General features: G+C 42.0%; 1 protein-coding gene across 1 annotated transcript; it reads right to left on the bottom strand.

The window, feature by feature from the left end:
• Positions 1-1208: 1208 nt before the first annotated feature.
• Positions 1209-15359, bottom strand: LOC127170718 (cystathionine beta-synthase-like protein). The gene is made up of 14 exons (XM_051118917.1): positions 15233-15359; positions 14840-14946; positions 14331-14465; positions 13990-14069; positions 12291-12489; positions 11801-11892; positions 10235-10360; positions 9180-9264; positions 4249-4354; positions 3530-3604; positions 3191-3325; positions 2576-2684; positions 2198-2282; positions 1209-1944 (listed from the first exon to the last, which is right to left on the bottom strand). Exons 1-14 carry the CDS (start codon positions 15349-15351, stop codon positions 1811-1813), a joined length of 1587 nt encoding a protein of 528 aa, XP_050974874.1. The 5' UTR covers positions 15352-15359; the 3' UTR covers positions 1209-1810.
• Between the last annotated feature and the right edge of the window lie 3547 nt (positions 15360-18906).

The raw sequence follows: 18906 nt of genomic DNA, 5'->3' as shown, positions 1-18906 counted from the left end.
AAAACAAAACCTGTCAAATTTCTTAAGACTGCCTTGCTTAATTGCAGAACTGTTTAATTGTGTTAAGCTGCAGTAAATGACACAACCAATGTTTGAAGACTTTAAGCCTCAAGTTCAATCCAGTTATTGAATGTTGTCAAATGTTTGAGAGAGAATGAGTTGTTTATTTTTCTATTTTTGTAATGTCTAATGTTATTACAGTGTGACCTAAAATAAATAGGTCCAAGTGTGTTTTTTTATATAGAGTTTAATTTAATTTAATGCAATAAAAATGTAAAAGTGCTTGAAGTGTGTAAGTGCCTGAAGTTTTATTTTCTGAAATAAGGCATACTGGCATAGTAACCCAAGTTAGGTTATTTTTGACCTTTGACCTTTGGTTAAAAAGGGACCTACTAATTTCTGGGTTATTTCAACCCAGATATTGGGGTTGTTCTTTTGACCCAGAAGTTGGGTTATATTAACTACAATGTTGGGTTATTGTAACCCAGCATTTGGGTCAGGTATTTAACCCAGAAGTTGGGTCAAAAAGAATAACCCATTTTTCTGGGTTGAAATAACCCAGAAATTAGTTGGTCCCTTTTTAACCCAGGATTTGGGTAAAAAATAACCCATTATGGGTTATTTTTGACCCAGGAGTTTTTAGTGTGTAATGATTAAAGCAAACAACTGGAAGTTAAAATGCATGACTTCAACCCAATGTGGTAATTAACACGTGAATTTACACTATTAGTTAATATAATATGTTATTAGGGAATTAATACATTATGACACATTTAACTAATAACAATTTATTGATTACTTAATCTATGAATCATATAGAATGTTCATTTGTTGCTGGTGCAGTAATTATTAATAAATGGTTTGTTCTTGTTGAGTTATACATTAACTCATGATTATCTGTGCATTAGTTAAGCATGAATTGATGCATATTAGTGCCACCGTACTATAAAGTGTTACCGATAGTTTACATCACTAAAATGTCGGTGTTGTTAATAGAGCATTGGTGCCTATTATGAAATATTTTGTTTTCTTTAAATATGTTAAAAATGACTGAATCAGTTCAAATACTGCCCTGGTTTTCTCATCAACCTGAATAAAATGCTCTGTTACAAGCTAGCCACTTAACTGAAATAGAGGTGTAGTGACAATATTCACACAACCACTGTTCCCTCAAGAAATAAAGCCTTTATTTGTACTTATTACAGCAATGAGATTCAAGAAAAAGGAAATCAAATGACATACAGTAAAGACATTCTGAGCCAAAGACTCCAGCTTCATGCACAGAAACCATAATGCACCCTCACTCACATTCATTTACTTCACATTAACTCCTATATACAAACAATCATTTTCAGCCTCTGTACAATACAGTTTTGATTTACAAGAGGTCAGACAAAAATAACAGAAAAATGAAAAGAACGATCAAATTTACTTAACACAAAGTGATGTTTTATTAGAAAATTTCAGGAGGAGCACGCACAGATAATTAAAACGGCCAATTCATCATCAGCAATGACACTCCCTATCTAGTCAGCACGAGAGAATCCCTACAAATAACCGAAGCAGTCTTACCGTCATTATGCGCTTTGAGTTCGGGCTAAAATGCCTAGCTCGGACCCCTCTCCCCCGGGTTCGGGAATGATTACCGAGCTCGAAGCCCTCTCCCGGACAGCACACCAAATAAACATAAACTTTACTCAGTTTATTATATGTAAGTGTGAACTCGTGAAGTGGTACGTTTAAAGCAAGTACAAAACACTGTTAGTCTGGGTGCAGTTTGGTTTACCAAACACACTTGTTATTTGCTTTGTCAATTACTATTAATCATGCACTCAGACGGCGAGCTTTCCCTCCTCTCACGTGTGGCCACGTAGTTCAGCAGGTCAATGGCCGTCACCACCCCAAACACCATCTGCTTCATCTTGGGGGATCCATTGTTCATGTCTGTAAGACGGGAACTGCAGTTCAGACTGCGGACACCATCCACTGCAATGACAGCACAACCTGCATTTACTGTACTTCATCTCAATGCATCCTTGCTAAACAGAAGTATTAATATAAATAAATAAAATAAAATATAATTTCTTACTACCCCCAAAATTTTGAATCACAGTGTATATAACTAAAATTAAGAAAATGTAGAGAGGCAGATTGGTTAGGCAGAATTTGTAACAGAGAGCCAAGTAACTTGACTTACTCTGAATCTGTTCATGCACAACAAGGGCGAAATGGTCCGTCTCAAGGATACGTGAGAGTTTGCCCAGGTTATCAGTTAGGCACACCTACAAGCAGAGAAACAAGTTGACTATTGAGCGATCACATTAAGTAACACTGTTTGTACTGATATTTTCTTGCATGTACAATTAACATGTGATTATTCAGCTATTATTTGCTTCTCCATCCAAGACTCAGAAATCAAAACAGCAGGAGTCTTTGCTATAGACCACAACAAAATACTTAAGGATTTACAATGTCTCAAGTTCTGTTTGAACATGTTTGTAAATATTTTTTCTTGGTCTTTTGTTGTGTGTACAGTATGACAGAAAGGGGTGTGTCTGTGTGTTAATATGCCCACCTGTTTAAACTGTTTGTAAAGAACTTTGCTTATGGGATCAGATGGCCTGACCTTTCCAGCCACAACAGACGATAACATGTTCCCCAGCGTGACCATGCCCAGAATCTGCCTACAGGGAGAAAACCAGACACCAGACTGAACCACACATTACTCACCATCTATTTTATCATTTAGGTATTTCTAGGTTAATGATGTGAGTCTTGTACTATTGTGTGTGTATGTAAGTAGGTAACCTAAATATAAATATCATGACATTTTTAAAAAATGGTGAGTTCAAGTTTTCATCTGTCAAAACTTGAACACAAACAACAAATTTAAAACCAATTTTAAATAAGTAAAACCGTTTTTAAAAAGTGTGTGCATTTCACATGGCATGCACGTATATTTTAAAGATAGTTTTTTAAAAGGATTTCTCTTTCCCATTGTCTGACATCCTTTGCATCCTTATTACTGTAGTCCACAATGTTTGAGTTTAGCCTCTTATGTAGCAGTAAATACACAGTGATTGTGACACTGCATTGATTTAAGTGATTAACACTAATGCTGATCTCCTTGAGGCCATGGGACTAAAATCTTAAGAGCCTTGATAAACCAGTTTCTGGATGAATGACCTACCCGGCCTTGTCCACCACAGGGGCTTGGTCAAAACCCTGTTCTTTCAGGATCTGAATGGTCTGCTTGATGGACACTAAAGGCAACATAGTCAGTGGGGTGGAGAGCCGAAGCTCCTGTAGAGTGAGATTCCACCACCTACATAGAGACGGGTGGAAGGGAAGGAGAGTAAAATCATTTGGGAGAGTGAACGTGTCTCCACATTTAGAAGCTGAACTGTAGCTGTAATGCAGACTAGTGCAGTAACAGATTATGAGAGTGTCTATATTTGAACAGGATATCAGCAAAAACATGGGTGCTTTCAAAGAAAACGTGCGTATGTGGGTATGTGTTTATGCTTACCATGGCTTGTTGACAAGATCCTCCTCACTCAGGAAGCCTTTTTCACGCATCCACTCGTCACTAAGAAATTTAGACCTGGGGGTGAGGAGAACAAAGAATTAGTTTTAAGCATACATTAACATAAATCTTACTGAATACAATTTTTGATATAATTTAATATAGTATGCTTGTTTCAAATGCAGTTGCAAAAGCATGCTACACTGCTGTTACATGATCTCATTATGTTAAGTTTACATTACCAAGTAGATTTTCACTGATCATGACTGCATCATGGAATTTACATGCTAAGTACAGTACATATACTGTATTAACTGAGGAACTGGCATGCAGTGTTGGAGTAATGAACTAAATGTTGTGAATTTTATTTTTTTCTTTAAGCCTGACAGCTGCAGACTGCAGATTTTGTTGTTTCAAATTCAAAAAGTAAGTGTACTGCATTAAAATTTTAAGTTTAGTCAACTCAAATATCCAAGTTGACTAAACTTAATTTTAAGGCTGCACAAAGACTTACTTTAAGTTGAAACATTACCTGAAAAATCTGCAATTATTTTTTTTTTTTCAAGTGTTATAAATTTGCTTTATAGTTTTGTTTTCTAGCCCCTGCATATCACTAAAGACTTACTGATATAAAACTATACTTAAACTTTAACTGGAGCATTTCTTTATTGCACGATGCACATTTCTTAATATTATGCCTAAAATGCATTTTAATATCATACATGTAGTTGCGGACTGAGTCCGGGAGGATCACCACACAGCGCTGGCCTTCCTTCAGCTCTTTGGCTACATGCACTGCTGCAGCCATGGCTGCACCTGAACTACCACCTACAAAGAGTGACAGACAACAAAGTTCAGATACACACTTAATTTCACACATACAGTCATGTGAAAAAGTTAGGATACTCTATTAGATTCTATGGTTTTCTGTATCAGGACATAATAAAAAAAATATCTTTAAGACCTTGCCAGGTCTTAAAATTTGTAAAATAAGACCCCAGATGAACAACAGCACATGACACATTGCACAGTGTCATTATTTATTTAATTTAAAAAAAAAAGGCAAAATGGAAAAGCCTTGTGACACTCTTACAGTTAACATAGGAATTAAGAGGGTAAGTAGCAGTCAGGCACTGCTAATCAAATGCCTTTGACTAACCGATCATCAGCAAGTATGAGCACCTCCATAAGCAGAAGTTTTGGCAGTTTGCCGCTCTGAAGCTTTCAGGTGTGTGTTAGCACAATTCCAAGGTGGAATGACATCAGCAATGATCTTGGAGAAGCAATTGTTGCTGCCATCAATCTGGGAAGGCTAATACAGCCATTTCTAAACAATTTGAAGTCCATCATTCCACAGTGAGGTGTCACGTTCGGTGTACGGAAAAAAATGAGGTCAGGGTCCAAAATGCAGGGAAGGGTCGGTCACCGCCGCGTCCGGAAGAGAAGGCACGGTGAGGGCCACGTCAGGAACAGCGAGCGCAGCCGCCTCCGTGTCAGGAACGGAGATAGCGGTCGCCGCCGCATCCGGAACGGAGATAGCGGTCGCCGCCGCGTCAGAAACAGAGATAGCGGTCGCCGCCGCATCAGGAACAGAGATAGCGGTCGCCGCCGCGTCAGAAACAGAGATAGCGGTCGCCGCCGCGTCCGGAACAGAGAGCGCGGTCACCGCCGCGTCAGGAACAGAGAGAGCGGTCACCGCCGCGTCCGGAACAGAGAGCGCGGTCGCCACCGCGTCCCGGAACAGAGAGCGGTCACCGCCGCGTCCGGAACAGAAGAGAGGGCGGTCACCGCCGCGTCCGGAACAGAAGGCACGGTGAGGGCCACGTCAGGAACAGAGATAGCGCAGCCGCCGCCCGCGTCAGGAACGGAGATAGCGGTCACCGCCGCATCCGGAACGGAGATAGCGGTCGCCGCCCGCATCAGGAACAGAGAGAGCGCAGTCGCCGCCGCGTCGGAACACCGCCGCGTCCGGAACGCGTCCGGAAGGGAGCAGCGGTGAGGGCCGCGTCAGGAACAGAGAGAGCGGTCGCCGCCGCGTCAGGAACGGAGAGAGCGGTCGCCGCCGCGTCCGGAACAGAGAGAGCGCGGTCGCCACGCGTCCGGAACAGAGAGAGCGGTCACCGCCGCGTCAGGAAACAGAGAGAGCGGTCACCGCCGCGTCCGGAACAGAGAGGCAGCGGTCGCCGCCGCGTCAGGAACAGAGATAGCGGTCGCCGCGCTCCGCGTCAGGAACGGAGATAGCGGTCGCCGCCGCATCCGGAACAGAGAGAGCGGTCGCCGCCGCGTCCGGAACAGAGAGAGCGGTCACCGCCGCGTCCGGGACGGAGAGAGCGCACGCCGCCCGCGTCAGGAACAGAGAGCGCGGCGCCGCCGCCGCGTCAGGAACAGAGATAGCGGTCGCCGCCGCGTCCGGAACAGAGAGAGCGGTCGCCGCCGCGTCCGGAACAGAGAGAGCGGTCACCGCCGCGTCCGGACAGGAGACAGAAGGCACGGTGAGGGCCGCGTCAGGAACAGAGAGCGCGGCGCCGCCGCGTCAGGAACGGAGATAGCGGTCGCCGCCGCATCAGAGGAACGCCGAGCGTCAGGAACAGCGAGAGCGGTCGCCGCCGCGTCCGGAACAGAGATAGCGGTCGCCGCCGCGTCATCAGGAACAGAGAGCGGTCACCGCCGCGTCCGGAACAGAAGGCACGGTGAGGGCCACGTCAGGAACAGAGAGCGCAGCCGCCTCCGCGTCAGGAACAGAGATAGCGGTCGCCGCCACGTCAGAAACAGAGATAGCGGTCGCCGCCGCATCAGGAACAGAGATAGCGGTCGCCGCCACGTCAGAAACAGAGATAGCGGTCACCGCCGCGTCCGGAACAGAGAAGGCGGTGAGCCGCCACGTCAGAAACAGAGAGCGCAGTCGCCGCCGCGTCAGGAACGGAGATAGCGGTCGCCGCCGCGTCCGGAACAGAGAGCGCGGTCACCGCCGCGTCAGGAACAGAGAGAGCGGTCACCGCCGCGTCCGGAACAGAGAGAGCGGTCACCGCCGCGTCCGGAACAGAAGGCACGGTGAGGGCCGCGTCAGGAACAGAGAGCGCAGCCGCCTCCCGCGTCAGGAACGGAGATAGCGGTCGCCGCCGCGTCCGGAACAGAGAGAGCGGTCGCCGCCGCGTCAGGAACAGAGAGCGGTCGCCGCCGCGTCAGGAACAGAGAGAGAGCGCGTCGCCGCCGCGTCCGGACAGAGATAGCGGTCGCCGCCGCGTCCGGAACAGAGAGAGCGCGGTCGCCGCCGCGTCAGGAACAGAGAGAGCGGTCGCCGCCGCGTCAGGAACAGAGAGAGCGGTCACCGCCGCGTCCGGAACAGAAGGCGCGGAGGGCCACCCGCGTCCGGAACAGAGAGCGGTCACCGCCGCGTCCGGAACAGAGAGCGGTCACCGCCGCGTCCGGAACAGAAGGCACGGTGAGGGCCACGTCAGGAACAGCGAGCGCAGCCGCCTCCGCGTCAGGAACGGAGATAGCGGTCGCCGCCGCATCCGGAACAGAGAGAGCGGTCGCCGCCGCGTCCGGAACAGAGAGAGCGGTCGCCGCCGCGTCCGGAACAGAGAGAGCGGTCGCCGGTCCGCCGAGCGCGGTCGTCCGGACAGGAGATAGCGGTCGCCGCCGCGTCCGGAACAGAGAGCGCGGTCGCCGCCGCGTCAGGAACAGAGAGAGCGGTCGCCGCCGCGTCCGGAACAGAGAGAGCGGTCGCCGCCGCGTCAGGAACAGAGAGAGCGGTCGCCGCCGCGTCAGGAACAGAGAGAGCGGTCGCCGCCGCGTCAGGAACAGAGAGAGCGGTCGCCGCCGCGTCAGGAACAGAGAGAGCGGTCGCCGCCGCGTCCGGAGCAGAGAGCGCGGTCGCCGCCGCGTCAGGAACAGAGAGCGCGGTCGCCGCCGCGTCAGGAACAGAGAGCGCGGTCGCCGCCGCGTCAGAAACAGAGACAGCGGTCGCCGCCGCGTCCGGAACAGAGAGCGCGGTCACCGCCGCGTCAGGAACAGAGAAAGCGGTCACCACCACGTCCGGAACAGAGAGCGCGGTCGCCGCCACGTCCGGACCGGAGATAGCGGTCGCCGCCGCGTCAGGAACAGAGATAGCGGTCGCCGCCGCCTGCCCGAGGAAGAGCGTCTCCGCCCCCGCCAGAAAGCAGGGCCGCATCTGCGCAACCTCGGCCCTACAGGCGTCCATCCCCGCCAGACAGGCGTAGATGAGCTCGAAACGGGCGGCCCACGCCGCCTCAAAGGACATTCCCGCCGTGTCGGGAAAAGAGCGGGTGGTCGCCGCCCCCAAACGCGCGTCCGCCGTCGCCAAACGGGGAAGCTTCGCCTCCCCGGAAAAAATCCTCCCCGCTGGACCCATCTTTGAGGTCTGCATTCTGTCACGTTCGGTGTACGGAAAAAATGAGGTCAGGGTCCAAAATGCAGGGAAGGGAATTTAATATAACAAAACACAAAAGAACGTAAACCAAAAGGCCAACACGGCACAACAAAACTGGAAACAAGGATCAAAACCAAACCGAACCGAAAAACACACGAAGACAACAGACAATGCAGACCTGAACAGGAGTGAGAAGTGAGAGTTCTTATACAATAGTCCAGAGTGTGAACAGCTGTGAGCGTAATCAGTGCAAATGACAAGACAGACGTGAACAATCAGGGGAGTGCAGTGCAAGGGGAACAGCGACCTCGAGAGGCTGAGGGAAGACCCACAGCCCCGATCATGACATGAGGAAGCTTATTCACAAGTGAAAGACAATCAAGACAGACGCCAATCCTCCCAGGAGAGGATGTCCCAGGAAATTCAGCCAACATGAGACTGTGTAAAGCTTAGAGAAATGGCAGAAAACCCAACAACTTCACTGCAGACTCTACAAGCCTCAGTTAACATGTTAAATTTCATGACAGTGCAATCAGAACAATATGGGACAAGTGTGGCATATTTGGAAGGCTTGCCAGAAGAAAGCCTTTTCTATCTAAAAAAACATGGCAATACAGTTTAGGTTTGCAAATTTGCATCTAAACAAATTATAAAACTTCTAGAATAATGTCCTTTGAACAGACGAAACCAAAGTGGAGATGTTTGACCATAATGCACAGCGCCACATTTGACGAAAAACTAAAGAGCATATCAGCACACCTCATACCAGAAGTCACACATGCTGGTGGAGGGCTCACAGTCACAGACACCTCACAGTCATTGAATAAACCATGAACTCCTGTGTATACCAAAGTATTCTTGAGTCAAATGTGAGGACAACAGTCCGAAAGCTAAAGTTGGGCCAAACTTGGGTCATGCAACAGGACAATGATCTCAAGCACACCAGCAAATTTTACAACAGAACGGCTGAAGAGTGGGACAAAATTATTACTGCAAGTTATTACTGCTAAAAGTGCATCTACAAGCAATTTAATCATCGGGTGTCCTAACTTTGTCACACATGGCTTAAGTTTTGTTAATTAAACAATAACATGTTGTGAGATGTCATGTGATGTTGTCCATCTGGGATTTTATTTTCCAAATTTTAAAACCTGCCAAGTACCAGTTAATTTAAATTTATGTCCTGACAGAAAAAAAACATGGAATTAAACAGGGTGTGCTAACTTTTTAACATGACAGTATGAACTGCAAGTCACATACCACACAGAAGACCCTCCTCTCTGATCAGCATACGAGACATGGTAAAGGACTCTTTATCATTGGACTTGTACCAACTATCCACCACCTGAGACACAGTAAATGTGGTTATTGCGTTGCATCTGCTGGAATGAAGTGTGACACCTTAAACCATCTGTTATTATCCATTTTCCTTAAGAGAAATTTGTCACACAGTACAATGATTAAATATGGTGCAAATAAAAACTGGCAAACACTCATGAAAGTCAGTTTAACGATTACAGCTGATAACACAATGATGCAAATAAACAGAAAAGTAAATAAAGATTTATAACCATCTGCCATCAACAGTTTAAATAAATAAATAAATAAAACCCTAGATTAAAAATATACTAAAATGAATTTGAAATACATATACTTTGTGGTAAGTACTACAAATACATTTATATATTTACATGCTTAATAAAAAAACAATTATACTTTTGTTCTACTTCTGTCTGCTAAATTGGAACAACTAATTTGTGCTTAATGCATCTTAATTGTGCGAAAGAAGTGTTGAGGTCCAACTAAAATATAATACTGAAGTATATTTGATTGTGTTATCTTTCAGGTGATAAGCCAATATATATGTTAATCGATCTGAAGTTTACTTAGTATGTATTTTAAATAAATTATGGCATAGTTTTTTTTTTTTTTATTACTTGGGAAAACGTAACATTTAAAAACAATATATTGCAAAATATTATCTAAAACTACAACAGGCTATCAATGATACAAAAACATCACAGTTCTCAACATATCTAAACTATTTTCTTTCTCACTGTGGCTCTTTTTAGTTTTAGTAAAAAAAAAAGAAAAAAGATGTGTATCCTCTCTAGCTTGTGTTACTATAGGTTATATTTTTTAAAGGATTCTGCTTTGATAATATGATAATAGACCAGACAGCAACCACTGCAAATATATGATAATTTCAGGATGTGAAATTTAAGATAGGTCATGGCAAAGGGTCAGCTGTCGTTAGTAAACATCAAATAGTCATTTCAGCTGCATCAAAGACTACTATGCAAATGCACACTTACAGATCTGTCCAGAACAGTTGGAATGAACTCATATCCGATGCCCTCAATCTCATATGGAGTTTTTTTAGTCTTATTCAGTTCCTCCGGCTCAGCAACTATAGAGGACTCAGGATCCACTCCAACTATCTAAAGAACAATGATATAAACACAAAATAAATGCAACATCTCCCCAGCCAGGGGTGTGAAATAATCAATTACAAATACTCATGTTACTGTAATTAAGCAATTTCAATCAGAAATTGTACTTTTTTGAGTAGTTTAAAAATTACGTACTTTTACTTTTACTTGAGATAGAAAATTTAACTGCCAACTGCTGTTAATCATGGCTGCTGGAATGGTGCATTCAAATCTTCCAAGGGAAGTTCATATTTACGAGTTTATATGTGTGAACTATAGACTTTTATTGTAGGCCTACACGAAAAACAAAAAAACAATAATAATAATAATAATTTAATTAATTTCAACAAATTTAACGTCAATACAGATGCTGCATATCTATAGCCTTTGGCTGCATCGATTGCATCCGATATGTTTTCTCGCTAATGAACCAAAATGATCCCAGCCAAGGAAGAAGGTTCTTATGTAGCGGAAAATAAAATTTGTATACTTTTTAAGCACAAAAGCTTGTTTAGCACAGGCCCTGGGATGCACGTCCACGGGTAGTTCTTGAACGATTGTTCATTTTGAACGAATCTTTAATGTGACTCGGGAAGAACGAGTCGTCTCAGGGAGTGATTCGTTCAGTCGTGCATGCGCAACATCCTATTAGGTTCTGTACTGGAATTAGTTCACCTCTTTCGAGTCTTCAGGTTTTTTGAGTCGTTCGTTTATCTTATGGGGCTGTCACGTGATGCTGATTTTGCTAAAGAGATTTGTTCATTTTGCTGAATGAGACTCAAAGGTCTGAGTCGGTAAAATGATCCGAACTTCCCATCACTACTACAAATCACGTCTTCGAATCACCACAAGTTCATCATCTGTGTACTCCGGCTTAAAGAGGTAGAGTATGTCGAACAACTCCATGTTATTTTCTCCTACAACTTCAGAATCTACATCGTTGTACCTTTTTGTTTGTAAACAGCATTTGAGTTACTTGCACTTTCTTAGTCTTTGCGGTTCGCTTTGTAAATACTGGATCTGTGGTTCTGCCTACGTTCCGCGTGACCTTTCGACGTGATTCAATAGTACGTGAACGCACATCCCAGAGCCTGTGCTACACAAGCTTTTGTGCTTAAAAAGTATACACATTTTTATTCTCTGAAAAAAAATGGCCAATTGTTTCGCTAGATAAGACCCTTCTTCCTCTGCTGGGATCATTTAGAGCCCTTTGAAGTTGCATTTAAACTACAAGTTCGAAATCGGGGCACCAATGAAGTCCATTTTATGCAGAAAAAACCTGAAATGTTTTCCCCAAAAAACATAATTTCTTCATGACTAAAGACAGAAAGACATGAACATCTTAGATGACAAGAGGGTGAGTAAATTATTTGTGAATTGTTGTTCTGGAAGTGGACTTCTCCTTTAACTACTTCTGTATCAGAATTCATGAACTGATCTTAACATCACCTTGATATTAGGGCATCTCTCCTTCAGCTTGCGAGCAATGCCGGTAATGGTGCCACCAGTGCCAGCTCCAGCCACCAGCATGTCTATTTTACCTATAGAGGGCAAGGACAAAAACATGGCATCAGCATTATTCATATGCAGTGATTCTCAACCTTTTTATCAATATTCAAATGCCCATTCAGCCTGTCAGCCATTAAAAAACCTCCAAAAAATATGATGTCATAGTGTGGGACATTTTTCCATTTATTGTTTTTTTTTTTTGTTTTTTTGTAGCCATTAAAATGATAATATATACATTTACAAAGAAATTTAGATTTACTTGGGCCTCCCTGGAACTGTAACAGGGCCTATTAGGCCCCCCTGATTGAGAAACACTGGACAACTTGGAAGCAACTACTGAGCTATTTCATAAGGATCCAAGTAACTGAAGAGAAATGTCATTGTTCAATTTTAACGAAGCCACAATATTAAGTTTTTAACTTACCGTCACACTGCTCCAGAATCTCCTCTGCAGTGGTGTCATAATGGGCCAGGGGGTTGCTGGGATTGCGGTACTGGTCCAGAATGTGAGCGTTAGGAATCTCGTTCTTCAAACGCCAAGCCACCCCCACATGAGACTCAGGAAAGTCAAATCGGGCCGAGGAAGGTGTACGAACAATCTCTGCACCGAGAGCATGGAGCACGTCCACCTGGGAGCATGTGAGGACACAAACCACATGACTACGAAAACATACATTTTCACACGCACCACAAAAACTAACACCAGGGCTGCGTTTACACTTCCAATCTTAATGCACAGATCTGATCTTTTGACCATATCCCAATTGGCGTTTTACTGGGACAGCGCATAGCCACGTGAAAACATAAATTCCAGTGCCTTATCCGATATGTACCGCTGTTTCATCCTTGTTTTTGTTTTGTTTTGTGTCTAAGTGCTCTGTCGTGTGTTTTTCTGTGCTTTTTTAGAGAGTGCTGTCATGTAAATGTGTTATTTTGTGTTTGTTTTCATGCACGCACAACGTACTTTACTTTCACTTTGAGTTTGTTCAAATTTCCAAAAAAAATGTGCTAATTGGTGGCTCAAAAGTCCAAAAACTATGTTTATTGGTTGAATAGATGACAGTTTGAACTAATCTGGGCACGGGGGTGGGACTAAGGGCCAACAGTCGTTCCTGTTTGGCTGAGAGGAATGAAATGCTTTGGTTTCCTCTGACAAATCAGTATGATCAAAATGTGATGACGTAATTACATTCACTATGGAGCCTCTGAATATCCACGAGACAAATGCAGTGTTGGGGAAAGTTACTTTTAAAAGTAATGCATTACAATATTAAGTTGCTTCCTAAAAAAGTAACTAATTATGTTAGTTACTTTTTATGGAAAGTAATGTGTTACTTTAATTTTGCCTTACTTTTCAAATCTGGGCAGGGCTTGCTTGTTTGTTTTTAATATAAAAAGTTCTATTTTTGGCAAATGTAAAAGCCTTTTTACACCAAAAGGTCTCAGGCTTTGAGAAAAGTAAAATTACGTCTGTACAGTAGATCGCAGAAGAACAAAATATCAACTCTTCAGCAATAAAATAAAAGGAAAACAAGTGTTAGATTATCTTGAGTAAATTTTGCTTATTAGTATGGTTGAATTGGATCATCGAAGGTCAGCAGCAAAGACATTGGTTAATAAAATGGGATTAAATGCATAAAGAATATATGTATTATTTAACATTTAATTATTGCAGGTTTGCATCATATTCTGAGTTGAATTTCACTGTTTTTATTCATTTTGAGGAATACTGAATATGTTTTTAGTGAGTGAGATGAATTAATGCATGTTCACATTTATTCTAGAACTAACATCTTACTCACGATTTCTCTCAACATGGGGACAGGAGAGCTTTTAATCAATAAATGGGGGGAAAAGTAACTGCCGTTACTTATTTTAAAAATAGCTTTCAACACACGCCGAGTTCCGAGGGTAATTGGATATGTGTGTTTAGACATGGGTTGGATGTCCAAATATCGGATGTCCAAGATCTCATGCAGATTTTTGTGTTTATATGTGTGCAATAAATTCTGATCTGTCAGATTTTTTGTTTGTTTGTTTGTTTGTTTTTTTAATGCCAACGAATATGCAGCCAAGAACAGCTGAGGAATCAAGTGGATGTACACCCACACGATATTTATCTTCATTACCTTTTCCATGCTCATCCTGTCAGGCATGGCAATGATGCAGCGATAACCTTTGACTGCTGCTGCCAGGGCAAGACCGATCCCTGAAAACACACATAATAATCAGTCTGTATCATCTCAGTCCCCCTCTTTTGAAATCGAGGCCCGGGAGCCCCTAGACCAGAAAAGGGCACTTTAGCGTCGACAATTAACAGACTGTAACAGTGCACAGGGCTGGGGTGGCTGCGGTGGGTATCAGGCTCTTCCTCAACATGTCACAGTTAAAAACAACCAGTGTTTGCTTTTTTAAGACAAATATTAAAATGAGAACAAACATTATAATGCCTAATGGTGCAGACACACACCTGTATTTCCTGACGTGGGCTCAACAATGGTATCTCCAGGTTTAAGGACTCCGTCTCTCTCAGCATCCTCTAACATACGCAGGCCGATTCTGTCCTTCAAGCTGCCACCAGCACTGAAGAACTCACATTTAGCCACTAGACAGATAGAAGGATAGAAAAAAGTTCAAAGGCTTACTGTTGACCATTGACAGCTATGTGGATTCATACATCCAGCTACAGGACACCTAAAACGATTGGGAAAACAGGTCGTTGGGAGACACTACTTATGATTTATGAGGATTAAAAAAAGGAGTGGGTGGATTTTTATCATTATAGGGTGGTTGTGTACACACTGCCAACACACATCTATGTCTTAACATAAAAAGTGAATTTTGCATAGCCCTTTAAATGATCATGTGATTTTCGTGCCCTCATAAACACAATAGAATAAACACATACACACACAACAGTGCTGCATGAAACCAGGTGTGAAGATACATCCTCCACACCCACATGGCACAGATACTCACAAAGCTCACACCTGAGGCCAAAAGCTTTAGGAATCTTGTTAATGCGGACCAGTGGGGTCTCTCCAATCCAGCTTAAAATGTTGGGAAGGATACTGGGTGCCTTTTTTCTGTGTGAGAGAAGGGAGCACAGAAAGTGTTTACACACAGGTCCACAAACGCAAATTAAATTGTGGCATTGCATTTGAAGTATGGTAAGGGTGTGGTAATTCATTAATACATTTATAGAAGAGTCATTCCTTCTGCAAGAACACTGTTGATAAACAGGAATTACATGCACGGTTATGAAAGTTTTTAAGACACTAGAAAAAAAAAAAAATCTGAATTTTAATACCGGGAGCATAGATTTAAATAAATCTGATGGTAGGAAGTCTGTAACAAAGTTAGATATCTTACCGTCGGAAGTGCTTGTGGGGTGACTCTGTATTTGGGTCACCAAGTTTCCAAGTGCATCTGCTGGGCAAATCTGGTCGAATCCATTTCCTCTCCATGGTGCCTTCTGATCCTTTCTCCATGTCCTCTACATTCATGCTCTTTAACAGGGATAGATATATTTAAAATATGTATTTAAAACATATAATACTATTTTGTATTTTATAGACTTTGAAAAAAAAAAAGTAATTTAACCCTTAAATGCGCACCTCGGGTCTTTAGCGACCCGGGACATCATTTACTACCCTCTCCCTCCTTTATTTTTTACGTTTGACATCAGCTTTCTTAATATTCCTCAATCTAGTCATCATGAACAATAAAACACACATTTTTTGTGTGCAAAAATATGTAAATATCTGATGGCTAAATACATGCAATTCACCTTTAGTCCTCAAGGTGCCACTGTTTGATGGACAATAATGACGTGATGTTTCACTCGTAATTATCGCAGGCATAAAACAAAAGAGTATCATCAGCAAAAATTTAATTGATTTGAACGGCTTTACTGCATACTGTACGCTACAAAATATGTCACTGTTATTTGATGGTGGATGTGGTGAATAAGCTGGCAGCGATCAAAATAATGATTTTGAAGTCATTGAAAACGATAGTTTTGCGAATATGGGTGAAATGGTGAATATAAGCCAGATGCTGAATGTGCTGTGGAAGTAAGAGCTGGAGAAGACAGCGATGGTAAAATTGTTTGCTCAAAATGATCCCTTCTAAGTTTCAAAAGGTAAAGAAATATAATTTATTTTATTCTTAAAATATCAAGAGAGTTTTTTGCTATTGCAGAAGTTAGAGATCCATCCGCGCTGGATATATAAGTCCGGGTCGCTAAAGACTTGAATATGTAATAATGATTGGCAAAACAGTCATGCATTTAAGGGTTAAATACATTTAAGTTTTGTATCTTGTATTTCTAGTCAACCTCTTCACTAGACTGGTGATTTCCTGTATCAGCTGCAAGTTCAGTCCCCCAAACTCAACTATCATGTACACAAACTGCAGATGTTAGAGAAAACAGCTCTATTGATTCTTTTAGACAATTTGTCTACATGAAAATCCCCGATGATGCTAATCTTGACATAATGCTTAACTTTCGGAGTGATGATTTCAGCTGTACCATTTTGTTATTACTGGAAAGATTAAAATGTTTCAGATGTGGAAAAACGGGACATTTAATTCAAATCTGCCTGAACAAAACTACTAAGGGGAGAAGCAAAAATGAGAATATAAAAATTTAACAGGTTATGGTAATGGTGTGGTGGAGACTGCTGTGATAGCTCCAGGAGTAGGCTTGGCTGTGACAGAGATTGATGAAAAACCCTTCCCGGGGAGATTAAGGGTTAAGTCAACCTCATCTCGGTGTGGGCAGACTCAGTTCTTAATGATATACCTGCAGCTACTGTCAACAAGTTTGGTTTCTCTGTTAGATAACTAAAAAGAAAGTCAAACAGATGAAAGGAATCAAGATGCAGTATGTTAACAAAACTTTTGAGAAGGTACAGTAACACTGGAGCAAGAGCTTCTTCTTTCTAAGACTCCTCAAAAAAGAAAAAGAAAAAACATGCCACTAGATGCAAAAATAAGTAAAACAGATGCATTACAAGATAATGAACACAAAGAGTGACAGTGATTCCTCTGAAAGCAGTGTGAGTTTCTCACAAAGTGAATCCACTGCTCGTAGTTATAGTGCCTATGGAAAACCATCATACCCTGTGAAACCCTTTACCTTTTGTCACATTACACCCTGGAAAATAAAATAAAGTGTAACTTTTTTGAGCTGCATGTTCACATTATAACCCTCATCATTAAAGTAAAAATATAATTTTTAAAAATTCTGGAGGATTATTCAAAATTAATCAGTGAAATATCTGGTTTGGTAAAGTGATCAGCCTCTTAGAGTATACATAATAAACTTGCTCAGGTGCAAGCAATCAACTTCCAGATTAAGCAGCAGGCTAACTGCCCCACCTGACATCAGAATAAAACAAGCTGTTTCTTGAAGATAACACTTTTAGTAGTGCATGGTACAGCAATGTCCAGTAGTAATCCTGTGGTACTGCAACAGTACAACATAAATTTACCACACAACAAATGAGCTCAGCTAAATACGACAGGATTACCACAGCACTTTCTGTTGTACAGTATCCCAAGAATTTACCATTAAATGCCATATGTGGTTTTTCTGTTGTTCTTTTGTGGTAATACCAACACAAGCTAAATATGATAAGATTACCATAGCACTTTCAGCTGTAGAGTATCACAAGAACTTACCATTAGATGGCAAAGTATTGAAGCATTTATAAAATGCTTGTAACATGTGTACACCTCTCTTTCAGCTGTAAAATTTGTAAATTGCAGGTGATTATGATACATCTGTCTTATCATAATCTATACATCTATACATCTGTTTTCATGTTAAAGACCATTTTTATAAATATTAATGTTGCTGTGGACTTTAGTGTACACACATTGTAAGATCAAATTTGTGCATGTACACACTTTATAAATCAGGCCCTGTATATTATCTTATGATCACTAAAGACTTGCATGTTTACTACATATATTTTCAGATTATGACAAGTATGTAAGTAATAACACCAGTTATCCTGGACAAACAAAACTTTTCTTGTAGGAATACAACAGAATGCTATCACTGTAAACCCAAACATTTAAAATACTTAAATTAAGTATAGTAAAGTTATTAAAAAAAAAAAAAAAAAAAAAAAAAAAAAAAAAGTTCTACTTCGATATTTTGAGTTCATGTGACTTTTGTGTGTTTTGAGTTTTGAGTTAAGATAACTTATTTGTTTTAATTAATATGAACTACTTGTTGATGAATGAGGCACCGCTTAAATGTATAATTTTACTCTACTTATTTTTTCAATTGTTTCAACATTAGTGCGAGCCACTGATGTGAGTTTTGAGTTTTTGGGATTGATAGAATAATTACTCGACGAAATTTCAAAGCAGCAGGTGGCGGTAAGGAGCTTCACGAGCTGGTTTACCAAAACGCGCCAAAAATAACGCCATAGGAGAACCCCCAGCGTGAAGGCGCCGGTGGGAATCGACTCTGAGGAAAATGCTGACTGAATCTGCAGCAAGTTGGATCTGTGCTCTTAACTTTCCGACGATAATCATCACGGGTCTGACAGTAAATGTTTAATATTTATCTTAAATGTGTTTTAAGAGGGCTTTTGAAAAAAAAAGTGGCCGTTTTAGTCTTTTTATGGAGTAATTGTAGACTTACCATACTATAAACACGGTTATATTTGGTGCAAGGAGGAATACTGCTATGAAATTGTATGCCGTTTTAAAGGGAAAATATGAATTAAACTTACATGGCAGCAGTTGTACATCTATTAATGTGCTAACGAATAAAATTAAATACCACAGTCTCCTGAAGGTCGTGTTGTAAGTGTATGAGAGCGCAAATATGAGCGACGAGTTAACGGTCTTTACTTGAAAGATATTTGAAGCTGCTAGAAAAGAAACGTTTCATATAACATTACTCAAATAACGTTAAACGATGTCCATTTTAGTTTGGTCCAGTTAATGTATAATGTCTTTTTGTCTCGTGTTTATCAAAACAGAAACGTATAACGTAGCAGCAACTTCTCTTCTATTTACTG

This window comes from Labeo rohita, chromosome 9 (assembly GCF_022985175.1).
Source record: "Labeo rohita strain BAU-BD-2019 chromosome 9, IGBB_LRoh.1.0, whole genome shotgun sequence".
Lineage (NCBI taxonomy): Eukaryota > Metazoa > Chordata > Actinopteri > Cypriniformes > Cyprinidae > Labeo > Labeo rohita.
Note: the sequence above shows the minus strand (reverse complement) of the source record. Positions and strands in the feature narration are given on the sequence as shown.

Excerpts from the sequence above, each read along its gene's own strand:
- LOC127170718 (XM_051118917.1), bottom strand. The coding sequence starts at position 15,351 with ATGGAGAAAGGATCAGAAGGCACCATGGAGAGGAAATGGATTCGACCA. Across the intron at positions 11,893-12,290 it reads AGAGGAGATTCTGGAGCAGT|GTAAAATAGACATGCTGGTG; the intron begins GTGACGGTAAGT and ends TGCCCTCTATAG. Across the intron at positions 3,326-3,529 it reads GATCTTGTCAACAAGCCATG|GTGGTGGAATCTCACTCTAC; the intron begins GTAAGCATAAAC and ends GTCTCTATGTAG.